This window comes from Podarcis gaigeae, assembly GCF_964106915.1.
Source record: "Podarcis gaigeae genome assembly, chromosome: 4".
NCBI lineage: Eukaryota > Metazoa > Chordata > Lepidosauria > Squamata > Lacertidae > Podarcis > Podarcis gaigeae.
Window position 1 is genome coordinate 50,474,497 of NC_139677.1, and position 23,160 is coordinate 50,497,656.

Below are 23,160 nucleotides of genomic sequence, written 5' to 3' on the forward strand. Positions count from 1 at the left end.
CTGCCAGGGAGGAATATGAACGTGACCCACTGATTTCAATGGGTTGGATTCCACATTATGTTAACTTAAGGAATTCCTGGAAGTAGGGGAATGGGAAACTTTCCTTCCATCAATTTCTTTAAGTTATCTTATCACCCAAGCCTAGGGTGATTCCCATCAGTCTCCCACACCCCGTCACACATTGTTCAGGAGGCTCTCCAGCCCTCAAGAGAGGTTTTTCAAGGGGCTCCTGTGACTGAAAGGAGATGGGAAACTTTCCTAAATTAGTTTATCCTAGAATCCAAGTCACTGAAATCAATGGGGAAAGTTAGTTATCCCTGACCTTTGGGGCATGCAACCTGGGCCGATGAAAGCTCAGTTGAATAACATGTGGAGGTATCACCTGGTCAACCCCAGATTTACTAAGTACTTTTATTTTCTGCCATTTTCCATTGTGGAATGGAAGTCTTTATGCTCTCAGCGAGTCCACTATCCTGTCACCGACCCAACCAGAGACCCTCTTAGCTTCAACTAAGTGGCTGCTGTAGCATGTGCCCTCAGATCATTCCCTTGGACATATAATACTTTGAGCTGAACAAGCAGTACATGAACTCTGGTATGCCTGTGGTTCATTTCCTGCTTATATCTGCACTCCCAACCAAAAGCCCCAAAGCATGCATTAGGCATCATAAAATGTTTCATATGTATTATTTGGTGATATAAGTGTCATAAAAAGGGATGGGCAATGCAATGAAATTCCATTTAGAGTCCAAATTATAAGTAAATGCAGAAGCTGTAATGCTTTATTCAACCTGAGTTTGGTTTGGTTCAGAAATCTTCCTTTCACAATAAAACTGAAAGGTGAAAAATCCATTAAAGTAAAATTCAGGATCTAACTTAAGCCTGTAAAAGCATGAAAATTTAAGAGTCAAGAATAGAAGCCAGGTCACAACAGCTTCCTCCCATCTAGTTAAAGGTAAAGGTACCCCTGCCCGTACGGGCCAGTCTTGACAGACTCTGGGGTTGTGCGCCCATCTCACTTAAGAGGCCAGGGGCCAGCGCTGTCCGGAGACACTTCCGGGTCACGTGGCCAGCGTGACATCGCTGCTCTGGCGAGCCAGAGCCGCACACGGAACGCCGTTTACCTTCCCGCCGGTAAGCGGTCCCCATTTATCTACTTGCACCTGGAGGTGCTTTCGAACTGCTAGGTTGGCAGGCGCTGGGACCGAGCAGCGGGAGCGCACCCCGCCGCAGGGATTCGAACCGCCGATCTTTCGATCGGCAAATCCTAGGTGCTGAGGCTTTAACCCACAGCGCCACCTGCGTCCCTTTCCCATCTAGTTACTGATGCATATAAGACCATCAGTTTGAGCAGACAGCTGCATTATCTAGTCAACAAAAGCTTTTAATGCCATTATTGGTTCTGGGTTTCTTCACTTAGAGACATTTACTTTCTAGCAACTATAAAATAATTTTTGCAATGAAAAAATATATGGAAAAATAAAACCAATTATTCAGAAGGTACAGACAAAGACAACACAGCCCAAACTTCTCTCTCTTTCTCTCTTTCTCTCTTTCTCTCTCTCTCTCTCTCTCTCTCTCTCTCTCTCTTTCTCTCCCACTAGTGTAAGGATCTGGGAGGCTGGAGAAGGTGCGGTATTTTGTTTTCAGAAATACAGCACAACACAAAGTATACCATCTTGTTTACTCGAGCACAAACAGCACCTAGGAAAGAGTTTCTATCACTTCCTCTTGTTGCAATTCCCCAGAATGATAGAGTATACCAGACCCAACCTTCTTGTATGAATTTTGATGGTGATGATAAACAAGTCTGTCCCCATTCCTATCACCACTAGCTGAAGAAAGAATAGCCATACTAGTCTTATCAGCTGTTATCATAGATGGGGAATTTGTGGCCTTCCATATGTTGGTCTTAGTCTGAACTCCCGTCATCCCCAACCAATGGCCATGCTGCCTGGGGCTGATGGGAGTTGGAGTCCAATAACAGCTGGAGGGGCACTGGCTCCTAATCCCTGGGCTATCCGATGGCAGTAAATGTCTCTGAACACCAATTGCTGGGAATCACAAGTTGGGGAGAGAAGTGTTGTGTTCAGGTCCCACTTTCAGGCTTCCCAAAAGGATTTGATCAGCCAAGCACAAGAGTCTAAAAAAAGAGCCAGAAGCCAGCTCACACATCCCTTAGGATTGCCATTTTCATTGCCAATGGAGCCTTCACCCTATTCTTCACACACCAGCAAACTACCCAACTTATTGTCAAGTCTCCCAACCCGTTGGCAGTACCCCATCTCGAAAGATATGCACAACTGCCTCTGAGGCAACAGGAGCCACAAAGTGCACCAGATAATTATCATAAACACAGGGAGAGAAAAGGGTATAATCCTTTTCCATCACCCCGGCCCCACCCACCAACAATGAACCTTCATCCAAATCCAACAGACTCTACCACCTGCGATCCATTTAGGCCTGGGAACTGCAGTTGCATTGCGTAATCTCCTTAAAAGCTAAACTGCATTAAATTCTCAGACCATCAATACATTACTGAAGCATCAGAAAAGTGCACCTAAATTTGCTTTCCCCCGCCCCCCATACAGCATGCTGCATATTAAATGCCCATACAAAATCAAGTACTCTTTTGCTACCGTGGAAAATGGTGGATTTCAGTTTAGATATCTCTATCCAGTTACGCGGTTTATGGCCAGAGACAGCAGGAGCTTTTATTGGTGATTAACACCTGAATAAGAACAAATTGGGGTGTGTGTGATCTAATTGGAGGAGGTGGCTACCACAATTACAAACCACCCAAATACTAACCAGAGGACATGCAGCCTCTGAGGTTGTGATTTTACACAGCCTTGTATTTAAGGATTTGCCTGCTAGCCATAGGATATCTCCTCATCATAGAAACGCTCCTCTGCTAGCCCCCAACAGACTAGCAAAACATTATTCTTCAGGGCAGGGACTTTTGTAGGCTTGTAGACAAGACTGAGTAGTAACCTATGTGTCCGGGGCATACAAACATGCTACAACAATTTGGGTTTTTAGAAATAAGCAAATGTTTAAAGCTTCCTGCACATTCAAGTCTTCACCCTCAAAGGAGTTTGGCCACTGCATCTCTGCATGATCCATTGTTATGATGGCACTAGTTTGTTCCAATCCAGCTCTGCTAGGGGTAGGTAATCCTGGGATGGTGCTACCATTTCTAACGCAACAGCTCTGTCTGCCTTCAAATGAATGTGTGTGCCTTGTGTGTCCTTGCACGAGTTATTTCTCGCATTTATTTCTGCCCAACTGACAAAGGTTGTGATCCTTTAAAATAAATAAATAACTAAGGCCCTCTGCCCTTTTCACTAGAATTACCTAGAACTGAATCTGCCTCTCACCTGTATTTCGTTGGGGAGGCTCAAACACTTGAATGGTGTCATCACTCAGATAATAAGAAACAATGAACTTCCGGTCTTTGTCAATGGGATCAGTAGTAATAAATTGTGCAAGAAATCGCAGTAAATTACTTTCGAGGCCTTGCCTGTAATAGCAGAAGAGGTACAAAGTCAAGGTTTGTCTCCTTTCCCTTTACATGGAGAAGTCCTGCCATTTGTTTAGTAAAACGAATAAAAAGTTAACAGTCTGTGGTCAACTTTTACATCAGTTTGAACCACTGAGAAGATTGCCATTACCCATGCCCAGGTTTTGCCTTTAATGAGTTTGTTTTTGTGTTTCCAAACACATTTTTGTTTGGGGGGTGGGGCGGAATAACCAACCTAAGCTTAAGCAGTAGCAAAATATCAGAAGCTGTTTACCGTTCTAAAAAGTGTTCACTCTGTGAGGTAGCTGATTAAAAAAGCAGCATACAATTTTACAAACTAAAACAATAAATTGTAAATGGCACTCCAATAACAATATACTCTATACCACACCAGACAAGAAACACATGATTTTATGGATCTGGAGTTACTTGGCAGGACACAACCACACACTACCCCCTGCTCCTGCTCAGGTGAGCTACCAATAAAGGAGACCATACAGTTGAATGGGATCAAATCAAGCCACAACTTTATTGCCTACAGATGAAATGGTTTGGCGCAGGCATTGGGTAAGCATTTATTTCTGGGCTGCCTACCGGAAATGACATCAGGGTCAACCCAGCAGCAGGGATTCCTATGACTTACATCAAATAGGGGGATCCCCGCCTCTAAGAGTGCTGAGGCCCAAGCCCCCCGTCTGAGCAAATGGTCAGAAGCAACTCCATCACGGATCCCTTTAACGGGATACCCTATTTCTGGAGGGGAAGGCGAGGGTACAACCCCCCCCCCCATTCAAGGCTAAAAATCCCCCAGGTCTTACGCTGAGCTTGAGCCAACTAAGCCCGGCAATTGTGATCCTACAAAGAAGAGCTGGGCATCAGGGGCTGGTGTGAGCTATTTTAAATCCCTCAGGAGTGGGCCTGAGGGAAGCCTGATTGTTCCTGAGAGCCTGCCCCCTGAGAGCCCAGCCCTCCACACCAATTTGGCAGGCTGACGCAGAGCAGGATTTCAAGCCAGCAGTGGGAGCTGAAGTTTGTGCTCCGGCAGGGATCAGACCCCGACACCCAGCCCTGCATCGTCAGCAAGAGGGGAGGCACTGGCTGTCCCACAAAGCTGCCGCACCACCAAAAAGGGGGTAAGCGGACATGTCTGGGCTCTCCCTCCATCATTCTGCTAATAAAAACTCCCAAGCAAACCACAGTAACACAGAAGCACTGATTCCAAAAAAAAAGTTTAACAAAACCCAGAATCCCTTACAAAACTGATAAAGCATCACTAGGCAGCACAGCATGTGATTAGACAGTGGAAACAGGAAAAGTAAATGGGGAAACAAAGGAAGGAGAGAACAGCATCCCTCCCCCGTTACATACTGGACACTAGTGTGTCACTATTGTGGTTCTTGTTATCTCTTTTAGAGCTAAGCCTTTGAGATTAATGAAAACAGGCATGTATGGTAGGAACACAGACTCTAAATTCTGAAAATCTATTATCTGTTTGATTCATAAGAATTATGAATATTACAAAGCCCTTTTGTAAAATCGGTTGACATAAAAACGTTTAATGGTAATTTCCCTCCCCTTCTCACTTTCCATTTCAGGAATGGGGGGGGGGGTAGGTTCCAAATATTGCCTTTGCTCAGGTACCTGTCTTTTTCCATGAATTTCTTGAAGTCTTTTTGGGGTGGTTTGGGAAGCAGGCCCGTGCAGGAGCAAAGGGAGTCCTCTTCAGAGCCAAATCCATGATATGGTGGGAACTTTCTTTCTACTTTCGGAGGAGGTGGCGCTTTGTACGGAATTGGAGTAAAGTCCTCTGTAACACAAAATTGGCAACTGACATTTTACTGTTCAGTTCCTGAATATGTTAAGAATGGCACTGCATTTCAAGATAGGAGTTCTCAATCTAAGGAAACAAAATTGTTCTCCCCTTTTGGCAGATATATTACTGAAGAATAACGTGTGCATTTTAGAAAAGCAAATGTTTCCCCTAAACAGGAAAGCCCAATTTTGAAAATATTTTTCAAGTTGTTTCCTCTGGGAGCATACTGTGATTGATATTTTTCTCTGCTTTCTGTCAACTTCTCTCTATGGATGGGAAAAACCGAAATGTTTCCGTGAGCCTTGGGAGACTGCCAAAAAACAAAAGTCCTTCTTATCTTTGCAATGGGCTCAGCCTTTTCAAACCTGTCTTTTCCACTCTGTGTTCTTTTCTTAAATGCTGCCTTAATCCCGGTGAATTGATCTGCACTCATCTCATAAACATAATTTACTCGTTGACATCATTACCATAGTCAACAATGTGTAACTTGCATGGGGGACCCAACCTTTTACATAGTGACTGCCGGGTTAAATAAAACTATTTGGGGGTTAAGCCAATTCATTTCCATTGAGTTCACTTGGTTTATATCAGTACATTTTTGCTGTTTAAAAATAATACTCATGGACAGACATCCACACATGGCGGTTGAAAAAACAAACAACCAGATCTGAGAAGGATGCGTGTGCAGAATTAGAAAGTAATGGTGGGCATGTGTCCTTTGAGAAGAAAGAAATGTAGCGTTTTCCAATGTATGGGTAGCCTGGTGCATCTGGGTTTCAGGGCTTGCATAACAAATGTGACTCTGATTACAATCTCTCTTGCATACCAACAGTGCCATCTAGTGCAAAGCTAGCAGATGCACTAAAGAGAACTTGCATGTTGAAATGGCGTCCCAAAGGAGGCCAAAAAGTGGATGGGCTGGGGAACAGCTTACTTTCCTCCTACCAGGCAGTTCACAGACTACACTGGCTTCAGTCTGAGATCAACAGGGATATATTGTTCAATGGGCCCTGAATTAAGAGAAGCTGCTTTCCTCCCCCAGGAACATTTTTGCCACTCTGCTTGCTTGGGAGGTGGGTAGTGACAAAAGCCTTCCCCCAAAGCAGCCGCAGATTGCCTTTAGCTGAAGGATGCCAGGTAGAAACACCGAGGCAATGTTAGAGACAAGGAGGTATAAATCCTAGGAAAAGTTAACAACCTTTTAGTACTACCTATCTGAATTATTTAGGGTGATGCTTAAATCTCCAACTGCATTCAATGATAATTAAAAGGGTTGAACTTTAACTGGATGAATCTGTTTTCATTTTTCAGTCTTAAGTGCAGTATGCCCACACTTCCACATCAGTTTATGCTTTTATTATTATTAAAGTGCTCCCCAAACTTCATATGCATTTTAGTGCACATTCCTCCTAATACAGAGATGCATAAAATCATGCATGGTGTGGTTACAGAGACAGATTTTCTCCCTCACTTGTAATATTAGAACTCGTGGACAGTGAAACTTAGTGTTGGAAGATTCAGAACAGACATCAGGAGGTACTTATTTACACTTGTTGGCATCCATCTGTCTCAAAAGACAATGCAGTGCACTTCCAGGGGCAAAGTCAAACCACTGGAGTATCACAGCACCCATTGTGGCCGCAGAGACCAGTAACTCATAACTGCTGCCTCCCACATTGTTTTTGCTGCTTTGGCAGCACTGAAGTTATCTCTCTGGGGCACAAGCCTGGGCAGAGTGTATGGAGGTCCTGGGCTGCCCAGACGACAATTCCCCCCTTTTGGCCTCGCTGATGTGGTCCAGTATGCCATCTACTTCCTCGCCTAAGTAATCAATGTTGAAACTTATGTCAATCTAATCCTGAAATAATTGCTGGGTTAACTTATATAAATAATTTACCACACATAGATAGGAGCAATCTCGGTAAAAGTAATTTATACTGCATAAGAAAAACTGCATTATATGCAGATTTAAGTATATTTACTCAGAAGTAAGTTTCATTGATTTCAATGAGACTTACATTCAAGGAATTATGTTTAGAACCGTAGTTCCAATCAGCAATATATTCAGAAACTGATTAGGGGTGAAGTCAGCAGAGAAATATTTTTCCCCCTCAAACTGTAAAGTTAGCCTGACATTTTCTAAAGTAATGAAAATATAACAGCAAAATGACAACAGAAATGCCAGTAGATTTAGTGCAATCTGTGATAATTAGGATTTCACAATAGTACAATCAACTTGTTATTTTCTCTAAGAAATGTTTTTAAAAGAATGTGACAGAGAACAGCTTTAAAAAGATTAGTTAATATATATCTCTGTGCTGAACACATCTGTCGTCTTTTGGTGAGTGGAGAAATTTTCGTTTTTGAACTCAAGTAATTTCTTGTCAGAGAGATAATGCATGGCATTTTGCCAAAAAAACAAAGCAAAACTTCCAATATATCCATCACATGCAAATATATAAACACTGGCTTTAAAGGATTACTCCAATTTATAGTGTATTAAAAATAGAGCTGTTGGGAAATTATGCCTCGAGGGGAATCCACGCAGCCCCAGGTTTTGTGGGGAAATGTAATAACATCTGCCTAGAGTTCAGTTGTGTTCCAGAGGTTTCCCGTCACCTGGAATTCACTAGAAGCCTCTAATCATGAGGCTGCATAGGAAGCTGCCTTGCCCTATTTGTAATCTAGCCCACTATTGTCTTCTTTGACTGGCAGAGGACTTTCCCATCGCCTTCTAACTGACCTTTTAACTAGAGATGACAGAGGTTAAACCTGGAACCTTCCGCATGCAAACCAGGTGCTCTAAAACTGAGCTATGGTCCCTTCCCATAGCCCCGTGGTAGACTGATAATATAATTGACTATTTACATAGTATCTTTTGTACCCTGACATAATCTGTCCAGAGGTGAGCATAGTGCAGATTCTGCTCTTCCTCCTGTCCCCAATGAGTTATTTATTGCATATATTTATGATCCATCCTTTGCCAAATGGTCCCCCAGGGCAGGAACGTACACATAGCATTAAAGTTAAGTTTTATGTTGTTTCAAAGATATCAATCAGGGCAGGCCCTATGTATTTGGTGTGGCCAACAGCAAATGTGAAGGGCACAGATTGTCCTGCCCGTGCACAAGAACTGCTGTCTGCCCACAAAAGGCTTCGTTCAGAACAGAAGTCATAATATGTAAGCTTGCTCAGATCAGTCACAAATGCCTGACGTAAAGAGATGGTTGAGAGTAGCAATCAGGTTAGAGAATTGCCAAGGGGGGTGGTAAATGAAAAAGAGGGCATATATGTACAACTGATCCGCAGAGCAAGAAACTCTGGCTGGCGCTTGTGAGACCAAGAAAGTCCATCTTTCAAGCTCTCTTCTTTCCTCCTGTTACTCTGGCTCACACAAACAGAGCCCTCATGTGAGCCATTAAAAACTTGGTCACCACAGGAAATAATGTATGAGGTGGCTATTATCCCTAAAACACACAATCAGTTCAACATAATTAATATATTCTCCCCAGCATATTTTAAAACGCTTTGTTGGTCCGATTTCTCTCTGTGGATGTTATTAGACCACGGGTGTCAAACACAAGGCCCGCGGGCCGAATCCGGCCCGCCAGACCTCATCATGTTGCCCGTGTAGCCGTGTAGCCCCAGCCAGCTATTAGAAGCCCAGTCGCTTCCCACCCGCCCATTGAACAGGCTGCCAAAGCGACGGCGCATGTGCGCGATGAATCCTCCCGCTAACTCCAATATCATAAAGGAGATCGCTTACACTAGCAGCCTTTTTTGAACATGTGCGACGTCAGGCGTGCAACGCGCATGCGGGGAAGGATTGGGGGGAAAGCCCCGCCGTCGCCGCCTCTGTGCTTGCACGCTTAAGTGAGATTCCGGGGAAAGGAGGCGGAGGTTGCGTGCGCGCCACCTTCCCTGCGCGTGCGTAATAGCCGGCAACCTGTCAGCGCCCGGCCCGTGGCGCCCGTTTGCCATTGCTGTGGCAGCCGAGGGGTCCAGCGGGAGGCCCTGGCTGCGAGGCCTGCCGGAGGGACGGAGCCTTCCGGGAACACGAGCGGCAGCTCGGCTGCTTTCTCCTCATCGTCGCCTTTCCCCTCCCCGCCACAGCCGCTCACGCTGCTGGTGATGCAGCCCTGCGGCAGGGACGGGGAGGCGGTGGGCGCCTTGCTGCAGCCCCAGGTGGTGCGGCAGCCGCAGCCACCGTCGTGGAGGGCCTCGGAGGCGCCCTCAGGGCTCATGGTCTTCTACGAGCTGGGCCCGGCGGAGGCCTGGAGGATCTGGATGACGAGGAGGAGGGCGGCGCCCAGTCGGGGGGAGGAGGAGGCGGCGGGGGCTGCAAGAGCTGCACCTACAAAGGCTGCAGCGAGACCACCACGCAAGTGGCCAAGCAGCGCAAGCCCTGGGTGTGCAAGAGGCACCGCAACAAGATGTACAAGGACAAGTACAAGTGCAAGAAGAGCGACCAGGCCTTGGGGGCAGTAGAAGTGGCGGAGGCGGAGCTGATGCAGAGGGAAGGCAATTTCAGGAGAGATGGGAAAGTGATAATAAAGAGTGGACACGTTGTCCTACAGATACAACTGGCCCTTTGAGGGTGACCAAACTGCTGATGCGGCCCCCGATGAATTTGAGTTTGACACCCCTATTATTAGACAATACAGTGCCACAATACAAGGACCTGGTCCAGATTCCAATGAAAGAAATGTAATACCACTAAGTGGAATTCAACTAAGTTTTACACAAAGTAGACCTGCTGAAATTAATGGACATGACCAAGTTAGATCCATTCATTTCCATATGTCTGCTCTGAGTAAAATGTTGTTGAATACCATTCACTGCTTTTAATGGTTCTGGATAGCATCCTTCTGCTCTAATCTAGCAGTTGGTATCATCAGTGGTAAGACTAGTAAGGTCTTCTCCATCCGTTTAAATGGTGGACCCATATCTGCATTGTACAAGGGGAGCTGTTTCATTTGCTGAAGCAACTAAGGCAGCCAAAACTGCAGGAATTCCATTATTCCTTCACTGGGCATAATCTACATTTTTGTTTCTTACTAAATGTATTGTTTACATAGATTTCAAACCTAAACCTGTCCTAGGAATACAAAACTACTCAAAAATGTTTTTTCCCCCCAAAAAAAAGACCCCCCCCAAAAAAAAATTGCCACTCCATGTAAATCCACAGTTCAAAATTAGTACATAAAAGTATCAGTACTGTTACTTACTGACTCCATACTTTGTCCTATAATATTCTTTGGTAAATTCATCACAATCGCAGAGAACTATCTTTCTTCCCCAAACATTGATTACTGACCCTATGCTCAGGTCACAGTCTTTATAAAATTCCTGGTGCACTGCTCCTGTCTAGCAATGGGAAGGAAAAATACAAAAGTCTATATGAATCTCACATTGAAATGAAAGCTTTTTGGGGAAGTGGAAACTTGGCATAACATAAAAGAGGTGAGTGTAACAAAATGTTTTATTTCACCACCACCACCATCACCTTCATTCCAACAAATGCTATAATACAGAAACAGAAACATTGGATTTTGTAATGTGCATATTATTATTTTTTAAAAAGGAATCTTGCTTGCTCCACATAGCACATACGTGGAGATCAGAAACAAATGAAGCTGCATTCTGTAAAGTATAATTACAGAAACTAGCTTACCTTACGATTGTCCAGAATGTAACGGCCTTTATTTCCTACTAATCCTCCAAACACATTCAGGACTGTCCGATCTGTGATTGTACCCGGCTGGTACAGTCCAATTGGACCATACTGGGGGCGGGGAAGGGAGAGGAATAGGCTGTTAATATCCATAACTATCAGGGCAACATAAGAGAATATCCTGCATTATCTGGTACCTGAGGTTCTACAAAATACAAAGAGGCCACCTAATGCCAGGTCAGGCTACCTGTCCACCTGGCACAGCATTGCCAACTCAAGCAGAGGTCTTTTGCATCACCTGCCACTGATACTTTCAGCTGGAGATGCAAGAAAATGAACTTGAAACCTTCTACTTGCAACACATATACCTCTGAGCTATGATCTGCACTCTTATTCCATATCACTATTATCTTATTTATTTCCTTATATTTCTATATATTTCTTATATTTCTATATATTTTATTTTTATATATTTATATTATACATTTCTATATTTCTTTTATTTATCTTATTTTATTTATTTTCTTACATTTCTATATTTACTTATATTTATATTATCTTATTTATTTTCTTACATTTCTGCTTTTGCTTACAACCTAAGGCGGCATAATGTGGTTTCCCCTTCTAAACCACTGAGCCTCATGGGCTTGCCAATCAGAAGGTCGGCGGTTCAAATCCCCGTGACGGGGTGAGCTCCCGTTGCTCGGTCCCAGCTCCTGCCAACCTAGCAGTTCAAAAGCATGCCAGTACAGGTAGATAAATAGGTATTGCTGCAATGGGAAGGTAAACGGCATTTCCGTGCACTCTGGTTTCAATCACAGTGTTCCGTTGCGCCACAAGACCCGGAAAAACTGTCTGCGGACAAACGCCAGCTCCCTTCACATGAAAAGCGAAATGAGCGCTGCAACCACAGAGTCCAGGGGTCCTTTACCTTTACCTTACCCATCTAGGTACTGAATAGAGGTAAACCTGCTTAAAATAACCAAAGTGGGAGCCTCAAGTGCCTTCAGACCATGCCCTGGCCATGCTGAATAAAATGATATATGTGAGCTTCTGAATCCACTATGGTGTTACCACTGACATCAGAGGCCAAGCATGATAAAGGAAGAGATGGGTGAGATCTGCGGCTGTTGCTATGCAGGCAACAGAACTAACAGGCCATAAAGGATATTTCTGAATTATGAATTAAGCCACTAAGAGTTTTGCACAAAGCCAAAAGTCAGTGTCACGGCTTGCATCCCATTCTACATCGTAGTAGAGGCTCCTCTGCAGTGCCCCCAGGGCTCTGCACCCAGTGCAACCAAACCAGTCTCGCTCCCCTAAGTCCACCTCTGGGAACAGATTAGAAACTACCTTATACGGAGTCAAATCATTGGTCCACCCACCTCAGTACTATAAACAGTGACTAGCAGTTGCTCTCCAGGATTTCAGACGGGGTCCCTACCAGGCCTACCCAGAGATGCTGGGGATTGAACCTAGGACTTTCTGCATGTAAAGTAGATGCTCTACCACTGAACTATGGCCCTTCCTAAAGTAGAACTTTCCAACATGGGGGGAAACTCTTAGCTTCCCTGAAAAGTGGTCTTGACTTTTACTCAGGGCAACTTATTAGTCACTATGGATAGCAGGGTGCTGGACTCAATGGGCCTTTGGACCTTTGGCCTGATTCAGTACCGCTCTTCTCATGTTCTTCTCCCATGGAAATGAATAGAACATGGACCACAGGTGGGTAGTTGGCACCTAATACACCCCAGTCATCTTAGGAAACAAATGAATAATGACTACCACCCATAGTTTTCATATATATACATAATTTACCTTGGGTAGCTTCTTCCTATTGAGGAATAAAGGCACGGCATCCCGACCTGAATTCAGTGGTATCACTTCTTTTATTTCAATGGTGTCATCGGCCAAAAAATAATGTAGCACCACTTCTCGGACATCCCCAAACATGCTTTCTGTGTCATCCCAAACACCATAAAAACGTAAAACGTGTCCGTCATGCTCCAGAAATTGTTGAAGTGTATCAAAGCGCTCATATGGACGTAAAGGTTTCATACTATCTATCAACTGCAGGTCAGGAGAGAAGAGGTAAAAGCTTTTCTTATGTATAGAAACATCTAGTTTTCGTGATAAGCATTATTTCTACACATTTCAGCAGCTTTTAAAAATGTATTCCTTACAGGAGCCACAAGGGTTAGAGTCAGGACAGGAACGCCCACTCTCTGTTGCCCCTTGTGAAAAGTCATTCAGGATTTTCACAATGCTGGGGTATATGTCAATTGGGTTAGAGCAGGTGGAATATATGCTCAATGTAAACAAGCATCTGAATAGCACTTTCACCATTAAAATAGTTTCCGTAAAGTGAGGTGCTTGAAATCCACTTTTTAACACCAACTTATAAAACTGAAAACCCTCAGTAAATAGCAATACATCTATGACTACCTTACCATCAGGCAACTTTTTATTTTTATCTATGTAATTACCTGTGGAAGGGGTAAAAGGTATGGCTTTTTTACTTCCTGAAGTTTGTCCCCCCCCCCCATATAAAACAATACTAAACAATAAACTAAACTGTGCAGTCCTTATTAATCAACTGGGGGTTGTTTCTGTTCTCAAAGGGGACCTGTCAGTATTCCTTAAAATTATTAACTTAACTTGTTAGATCAGGGAGGGCATGAAATGGAGATGGCAGAGAGAAGGACAAAGGAGAGTCAGGAGTGGTGGGTGGAGGGGTTGGGGGAAAAATATGTGAAGAAGAAATTGTTCATGTCCAGAGCTGGAACATCCTAGTGATGAGACAAAACAGCCTATGGTATGTCCATGCGGTGCCCGCCAGAAGCTGTGGACTACAACTCCCATCAGCCTCAGCCAGCATGGTCAACCCCAGGGATGAGAATTGTAATCCAAAACACCTGAAGGTTACCACATTGCCTACCCCTGCCCTAGGCATTGTACGAGTAGCGTCAGAATAAGCTTCTGTGCTTTCAGACAGCTGAACTTTTACCTTCAAATTACACTGAAATAAACCTGGGTGAATTGGGGGCAGAGGAAAGGAAGAATGAAGGAAGCACAAAGCAAAGAGAACCTTCTAATTTCTTCAGAACACTTACTGCTGATATTGTGACATCACAGAAGCAAAATGCAGAAGGGGCAAGAGGAAGACTGGGAAAGGAGTCGAGGAGGAAGCAGGGATCCAAGATAAGAAGGGATGGGAAAGGAGATCTTTTCGCCTCCCTATCAACACACGGGTCCCAGCCACTGGTTAATCTGCCTTGATGTTGCAAACTCGAAAAGTAATCATCATAAAACATTAAAAACTAATGCAACAGCTGTGAGGAAAGAGAGAATTTAGTTTAGTTGGGAAGGACGTAAGTGGTAGGAGAGCTGTGGAAATAGCAGGCTAATAGCCAAAGCAGTGTAGTAAATAAGAGCTCTGGACTTTGGCCAGGAGGAGCTGAACTGAAATCTTTTTGCTCAGCCATGAAACCTAGTGGGTGGCCTTGAACAAGTCACTATCTCTCTGTCCATTGCACAAAGTTGTTGTGAAGCAAAAGTGGAACAAATTCCAGGTAAACCAGCCTATGCTCCTTGAAGGAAAGATGGAATAAAAGCATGATGCAAGTAATAACCTAGAAGATGTCAGTACTCTGAGGAAAGTTTCTCACAGGGCCTGGGGACCTGAAAGTACATGCTGCTGCTAAAGGGAATGAGTATACAGAGTGCAGGGACTTTGAATTTCACAGACAGACAATAAATCATTATACCTTGTATTAAAGATGACCATAACAAACCAGTATTGCTGTTGTTAAACAGATATTTCACAAGATACAAAGAGATGAAGACATAAAAAGTAACAATATGGTAGGTGTTCGGGGGGGGGGGGGGACAACCCATAAAGAAGGTGAATCTAGGGTGCCACCATTGAGAAGGCCCTTTCCCTCACTTCATTTGGTGGGGACAAGAGCAAGTTTCCCATTATTTGGGGTTTATGGATTGCTTGTGTTTATTTATTTCATTGCTCATTGCTACATGTACATCTCCACTTTTCCCTTCAAGATGGCATGCATGGTTTTCACCCCCACCCCATTTCATCCTCCCAACAACTCTGTGAGGTAGTTTAGGCTGAGAGATGATCACTGGGACAAGTTCACCCAGTGAGCATCATGGTGAAATGGGGATTTGAATCTGAGCCTCCCAGTTCCTAGTCTAACACTCTAAACACCACACCACATTAGTGTTATTGACTACTACTATGCTTTTCATGTCTTTCTTCTGTGGCTAATTTTTATGTTGTCTTTCAGCATGATTGTTCTTTGTAACTTGCCTGTTTTATTGATAACAGCTTTAAGTTTAGTTTTCAAGAAAAGTGGAGTGTAAATGCCAACACACAGAGCTAAAAGATACTACAGGCACCCCTCACTTATCAGTGAAATATACTGTTGAAGGAGTTATATTCTACAGTGCATTATTATAACAACAGAGAGATGAACAATTCTCTAAATCTGCCACGGACTGACGCAGCAGTCCTCCTGGAGAATAGATCACAGTTAGATTTGCCCGATTTAGCTGGGCTTAAGATATACATTCCCAGTCAGTTATTTTACATGCCAGCTAAAACACCAAGTATGGTAAATAAATAACAATGGCAATATAAATAGAAATATAGCTTCCCCAGCAGTTGTTATATGCAGTTCAACTAAAAACAGTTCCATCACAATTCCTTTTAGAGACAGAGGAACGGATAAGGGAGGAAGATTAACAATGCAATTCCATACATGTCTACTAATAACTACCTACATGTCTTACTCAGAAGTAAACAGATATACAGGAGATTGCTCTGTAATCCAATTAAGGCAATATAAAGCTATGCTATGTGGCTTATTGTCATCAATTTCCAGGGCAAAAGATTTTTATTTATCAAAATTTGCAGTTCGCAAAGGACAAAGGATCACCACCCTCTTCCTACAGTTTCTGATTTCATTTGCCTCATGTCATCCTGCAAAAGAACTGTAATGCTGGCATAAGACAGGACAAACAATACCATAGAAAGTGGCTTTAAATGCATCTAAATGTTACTAGTATCAATATTGCAAGAAGATCAAACGCATCCATTCTTAAGGAAATTAGCCCTGAGTGCTCTATGGAAGGACAGATCGTGAAGCTGAGGCTCCAGTACTTTGGCCACCTCATGAGAAGAGAAGACTCCCTGGAAAAGACCCTGATGTTGGGAAAGATTGAGGGCACAAGGAGAAGGGGACAACAGAGGACGAGATGGTTGGACAGTGTTCTCAAAGCTACAAACATGAGTCTGACCAAACTGCGAGAGGCAGTGGAAGACAGGAGTGCCTGGCGTGCTCTGGTCGGTCCATGGGGTCACGAAGAGTCGGACACAACTAAACGACTAAACAACAAAAGTAGCAATATACTTAAACTAGGATCACAATAAAATTTGCCATTCAAAAGGTTGCCATTCAAAACTTCGAATGTTGTCATCCCAAAATATATTACAAACTGGAACTATAATAATTCGGCATGTTCATGCTAATGTTTTAGACTACAGCTAGGTTTCTGACAAACGACACTGAAGATCATCAGTAAAATGTAGAAGGCAGGTTAAGCTTGGCCAAGATATGACAGATCAGGAGATTTATTCTACTTAATCTCTCTCTGGAGTATTTATTTCTCTCCCAGGCTTTAAAACAAACTTGCTATGAATACATTACACCCTCATTCAGCAAAACAAAATGTCTACCAAAACATTCAGTGGGATCAGCAGGAAAACAATTGAATTGGAATTGTACCACAAGGAATATATAGATGGACAAAGCAAAAGTTTCATATACTGGGGGCCTTTTTGCAATATTTTTTTTTTCTTTTAGAGACCTAAAGGCCTACACTCAGCATCAGTTGCATCAGTAAGTAAAATCTAGCTCACATCTTCATAACAACTTTACACTGCCTTTCTGGTTTTTGCACCCTAGAACCTAGGTATGCTTTTCCCGTAACACTCAATGACTATCTGCTTTTCCTGGCGGATGCTACCCTCATTTTCAGCATTCCATGACTTAATCTGTCCACTTAGGAATAAGAAAATATAAGAATATTCTCTGACATCACAGCTACTCAACCTTTGGTCACAAGGGAGTTGCAGAACAGTAGGAAAAATTCTAGCTGCTTCTTGCCCGCGTCTCTACAACCCATTTCCCCACAATTATTTCCTTAGCTCTCTGCTTCTATATGTACCTCTTCATAAATTGTTCAATTTCCCCAACCATGTGTTGTCTAGCTGTTACCAAAGAGTCTCTTTCCCTCCTCCTCTCAACAATATCTCACTTCCCATTACTTCAGCTCTGTAGTCTGAACTTTCTCCTCTTCTATTCTCCTCTTTCCTCCACTCCATTATCTCTTACTACTCTTCCCTTGACACCATCTTCACCCTATGTCCCTCTTCAACCTTTTCATTATCATTGTTCTTCCTTTGGTCTCTGCTTGCTAAATTCCTTTTTATTTCCCCTTCAGGCTCCATCTTTAGTCCCATACTCCAATCCACCGCTTTATTTTCCAACGTCTTTCCCTAGTTTTCCCTCAGGTACAAGAAACTTAGGTATCCTTTCCCTCCGTTTCGCAGGCCCTCTGGTTCCTTACTGGTATCCTGCAAGATAAACTAGCGCGTTGGTGAAATGAGTGGTTTTCAGCCATAACATGGGACCTTTCCTCATCTCTCCTTTTTTCATATTGTGCTTATCAGTCCATTCTTCCTTCAACTACTTGACTTGCACCTTTATTCTCACTCACCTCCCTAGATTTCTTATTCATCAATCCCTACTCTATTCCATGTAAACAGAACACAACAATTCCTACTCCTGGGGACTGGATGGGATCTTTCAGCAACCTCATTTCCTTGGGGCGCCCATTACTGCAACCCCCTCTTGCTTCCACCCATCTTTCCCTTAGGTTTCTGCTTCTAAGGCCAAGGGTCGCCTACTAGGTCTTCATCCCTTTACCCACTCTGCCACTGGACTGTCTTTCAGTTCCCTACCTCCTGTGTCTCCTCCTTATTCAGTGTCCCCTCCTTAGCCTCATTGCCTACCCAGAGCTCCAGTCTCTTAGCCCCACCATCCTGCCAACAGCCCATCATTTCTCCAGCACTTAAGGCCAATGAATCCAGATCTTATGAGCCCACATTAAATCTCCATCAGTTCAACCATATGGGTTACTATCATCTAAATGACTGTTTATCTGACAAGGCTACCCTTGCCATATAATGGTATTATAGACAAGCAGGCATTAGACATCAGTAAACATTCAAGATTTATTTTTTTTTAGAATTCATCTCTACCAGAAAGAGAGCACATCCCTGCGTCAGCTCTCCTTTTCTGCAAATGGTATTTATGCGAACATGAGATGGGGTACCTATATGTCAACTAGTCACGTTTATTACTGAATTACTCAAGATTTTCAGCTCAAATAGCACTGATCTGTATACATAACCAGTTCTGCAAAGGCTCTGGGGAGCTTAAATAATAAACTGCAAAAACCATTTGGATCATCAGTTGAAAGGTCTCAAAAAGATGGGGGATAGGGTCTGTGTGTGTGTGCCTTTGACCAGAGCAATAAATTGATTAACATATCAAATCATATTGCTTTTTCAGGGAGCTTTGGGTTTACAGTTCATTAAACACCATTTTGGATGTCAAATTCATAGCAGGGAATATGGTATATACATTTTAAATAAATAAATTCAAAGAAAAACAATTTCACATAACATGTACTGTACAGGATTGTGAAGTTCAACTCAGAAGGAAGCCTCTTTGTGTTCAATGGAGTTTATTCCCAGGTATGTACACAGAGCTGCAGTGTTAAAAAATAATTATAAGCATTTTCTTTTCTACTTTTACAGTTTTCACTAATCTGCTATTCAATATTTATTTACATATGACAGCAGTATGCTATATAAATGCACCGGATTTCACAATAGCCACTAATGTCTACCGATTACAGTAGTATGCTATGCACAAAGCAAATTGAAAGAAGGAAACCAGATTTTAACAGTCTCATTCATCACCGGATGGATTGAAAACACTGGATTTTACATCAATGGTAAATATAACACTATGCAAACACAAATTGTGTGCTATTTTGCATCCATCATCTGCTCTCCGTTATGAAGAGAACAGAATTCAAGTCAAGAAATATGCGCAACTGTTTTAGGCTGAAATCTTATGCACAGTTATCTGGGAGCAGCAGTGGTCTGTGTGATGGGGCAGAGCCTTCTCAGCACAAGCATCGCTACAGCCTGCCTAGATGATGCTGAGGCCAGGGCTGCATAGATGCACTGGTAGACTCAATTCAGCGGCTCACTCAACTCCACTGCCATCCTACCCCATCCCAGTACCTTACAGTAGCAGTGGCGATGGTGTCAGGAGGATGGCTCTGCAGCTCTGCCCCACCATACTACTTACTGCTTCCTGGGAGGCATAAGCTCCATTGAATACAATGGATCTAACATCTGAATAAAGATGCATGAGATTGTGCAGTTATTACATTATGTGGCCTGTTCAGATAAACATTTTACCTTAACCGGCACATTATGGATTTGTTTTTCTTCTAAAATAAAATAAATTCACAATGTTAACAACTCTGCATTTGAAATCCCCTGGCGTCAGGGACTGGGCAGAGGAGGAATGATGGAGACCACCTCCCCATCCTGGCCCTCCCAAGGAGGAGGGAGAGAGTATAGATTTACAACAGGGGTTTGAGGGAAGTACAGTGGTACCTCGAGTTACAAACACCTCGGGTTACAAACGCTTCAGGTTACAAACTCCGCTAACCTGGAAGAGTTACCTCAACTTGAGAACTTTGCCCCAGGATGAGAACGGCAGCAAGAGCCCCTATTAGTGAAAGCATGCCTCTAGTTAAGAATAGTTTCAGGTTAAGAACGGATCTCCAGAAAGAATTACGTCCGTAACTAGAGGTACCACTGTAGCAGCTCAGAGGTAGATGAGGGGGAAAGCTGGGAGAGCCAGAAAAATACCCAGCTATTTAAATATACTTTCCTGAAGAAACCAGAGGCCTTTCTCCTGGGCATAGTCGGCCAATTGGTGTTAAAGAAGGACAAAACTTTCTTCATGTATGCCACAACAGCAGCAAGAATACTTATTGCAAAGCATTGGAAGACACAAGATCTACCCACCCTGGAAGAATGGCAGATGCAAGTAATGGACTACATGGAAATGGCGGAAATGACTGGCAGAATTCGAGACCAGGGAGAAGAGTTGGTGGAAGAAGATTGGAGGAAATTTAAAATCTATTTACAGAAACATTGTAAAAAAATTTGAATGTTGATGACATTGGAATGAAATGAAGGGGTTCTAGTAATAAGGTAAAAGATTATGCAAGAGTGGATTGATATTAGATGAAAGTTCAAAGTTAAATATGTGATGAAAAATAATTAAGGATAGACCAATAGGATGAATTTGCTGAACCAAATTTTTAAGTGGAATACAAAAAAGGGAGGCGTGAGGAAGTCAGGAAAATAAGTTAACCAAAGAAGAGAGATTTTAAAAAAGAGGGATTTTTTGTTTTTCTTTTTTCTTTTTTTTCCTTTCTATTATGTTAATTGTTTGTATTTTTGTATTTTTGTGTTTTTGTATTTTTTTCTGTGTTTTTTCCAGTTATTGTCTTATTCTGAAAATTCTAATAAAATATCATTTTTTTAAAAAAAGAGAAAAAAGAAAAATACCCAGCTGACATGTTGTCATTAGAAAGCATTCCAGACTCTCCATCTCCCAGATCCTGGCAAGCCTTAAAAGTAGGAAAGCAAAGAGCTCAAAGACAGAGGGCATGTAGCAGCACCCGTAGAGGAGATGATGCGAATGATGAATGAGGAAGTGGGAGAGACGGGGGGTAGAGATTCACTCAGGACAACAAGATTATCCAAGAGACTGGGTTCTATAGCCTCTCTCTGTAAAGATTGAAATAAAAAAGTCTGGTAAGGTAAGAAACTTTTCCTTGTCTTTATACTTTCCTGGGCAACCAGCCGGGAGCCACTGACAGCATCCTGTCACCTGTACGAGAAGGGGTTTTATCATAAGCATGCTATAAAAAAACATTCCGATTATTTGGGCAATGCAACCAAGCATGTACTTAACCAGCACTGCTAGAACTAACCTTCTGACGTTCTTTGGTATAGGGATCATCTGGACACTTTACTGGACAGTTCAATCTGACTCCCATTTTCCTCAAAAAGTTTTTGGTGAATTGATCACAGTCTATAATCCTATATCTTCGACCATAAAAGATTAGATCTGTATCGATGTTGAAATTATCTACAGTATAGAACTGGTCTTCATTAGGAGGCGGAAGTGGAACCCGATGACGCCGAAGAATTGTTCCTGTATTGAAGAGGAAATGCAGTTAATATCATATATTCCAACCTCTAACATTACACTAAAGTTACTTGATATGGAAAATACTGTTACTGATATGAAAAATTGAGACCCCCAAAAGAAGAAGAAGAAGAAGAATTCTAAAAGCAGAAAACAAAACAGTTTTTAAAAAATCATAAAGTTATAGCACATTAAAGAGATAAGAAAAAATGATATTCTCTTAATACTTGTATTCCAACATATTATAAATATGTACTCTTACTGAAATCTATCAGTCTGCATTCCTAAAAAATGAACTGTGAACCAAAAGCTAACAGTAGTCACAGCCAAATAAAAGAAATTAATTCTAACTCCCAAAATCACTGGACCAGTTTATACATTTGACAGAATCAATTGCTGAATCTCTTTCAGGCTTCATCAGAAAATTCAAACAGTATCACATATTTGAAGACTTCTCCATCTTAAAAAAAGAAAAAACATATAAAATTAACATATCAGAGGATTTAGCCTAGGTTCATTATTAACATGCTGGTTTTTTGTGTGCAGCGTGTTTCTTTTACATTCTCTGTAGCTGCTCCTAGTCAGTGGAACTCCCTGCCTCAAGAGACTCATCTGGCCCCACCTCCTATGGCATTCTATTGCCAAGTTAATAAGTTTTCATTTAGGCAACCATTTGGTTTGCCTTCTGCCAGAGTGCTTAATCTGCCTGATGTACAGTGGTGCTGTGCTATGTTTTTAGTTTAGCTTGTAAAGGTATAGTTTGATTTTAAACTGCATTTAAACTGAATTTTTCATATAGTATTGTGAGCTGCCTTTTAAGAGTAGAAAGGTGTGTTATAAATCCAATAACTGAATACACACATAGATAAAATGCAACCATCCACATGCAACTAGAAGTGGTTTTACAGCTTGATATTTGAATAACTGCAAGCCCTGAAAAAGTGGCCCTATGTCTGAAATATTAGCATTGCAGTGAGTGGGGAGGAGATTCAGGGCAGTGGCAGAGAAGAGAGTCAACATGGGGAATAAGTCATCATAATGATTATGAAAGTTATAATTTTTTAAGACTATTTAGGAGCATTTATTTATTTATTTATTTATTTGGTCTCCAACAACAGACAGCATATTTAAAAACCACAAACATAAATACATTACAGTACTACTGACAGCATATTTAAAAACCACAAACATAAATACATTACAGTACTACTGACACATTCCTACAAAAACACATGCCAATTCAGAAAAAATATACAAGGCAATCCCACTCTGTAAAAGCCGCTGGAAGCTTTCACAGCATACTGACTGCAACATCATTATCACAGTCCATCAAAAACCACAGGGGAAAATGTGATTTTTTTTTAATTTGGCACCAAAAATATGTCAACCAAGGTGCTGGGTGGACTTTGCTGGGAAGAGCATTCTACAGATGAGGAGCTTAACTGAAAAGGCCCTCTCGCTTGTCAGGGAGAACTATCCATTAAGTTTTTCTATAAACCTCCAACACTTAAAATTGATAATAATATCAAAACAAAGCTTTCATGGTTTTTGCCAAGGAGACAAAGGTTTCGGAATAATGAGAAAATATGCAGAACACAATGAATAATCACAAAGGTGGCAGAGCAACTTTTAAACTGCTTGCAGGGGGAAAGCCAACAGGAGCTGAGGAGGGTGTGGTTTAGAAAGAAGATGGAAAACTTTATGATAGTTTAAATGGCGGAGGGATAGAACTAGCCATTCAGATTACAGGGCATGTGTT

General features: G+C 42.3%; 1 protein-coding gene across 1 annotated transcript in view; it reads right to left on the reverse strand.

The window, feature by feature from the left end:
- The window catches only part of EFHC2 (EF-hand domain containing 2), a 60,936-nt gene that overhangs the window by 16,366 nt on the left and 21,410 nt on the right, over positions 1 to 23,160 (reverse strand). The window contains exons 4-9 of the mRNA XM_083734702.1: positions 21,184 to 21,407; positions 12,829 to 13,080; positions 11,011 to 11,121; positions 10,565 to 10,703; positions 5,165 to 5,330; positions 3,381 to 3,523 (exon numbers count right to left, since the gene is read on the reverse strand). Coding sequence (XP_083590828.1) covers positions 3,381 to 3,523; positions 5,165 to 5,330; positions 10,565 to 10,703; positions 11,011 to 11,121; positions 12,829 to 13,080; positions 21,184 to 21,407 — 1,035 coding nt within the window. The remainder of the gene's footprint in view (positions 1 to 3,380; positions 3,524 to 5,164; positions 5,331 to 10,564; positions 10,704 to 11,010; positions 11,122 to 12,828; positions 13,081 to 21,183; positions 21,408 to 23,160) is intronic.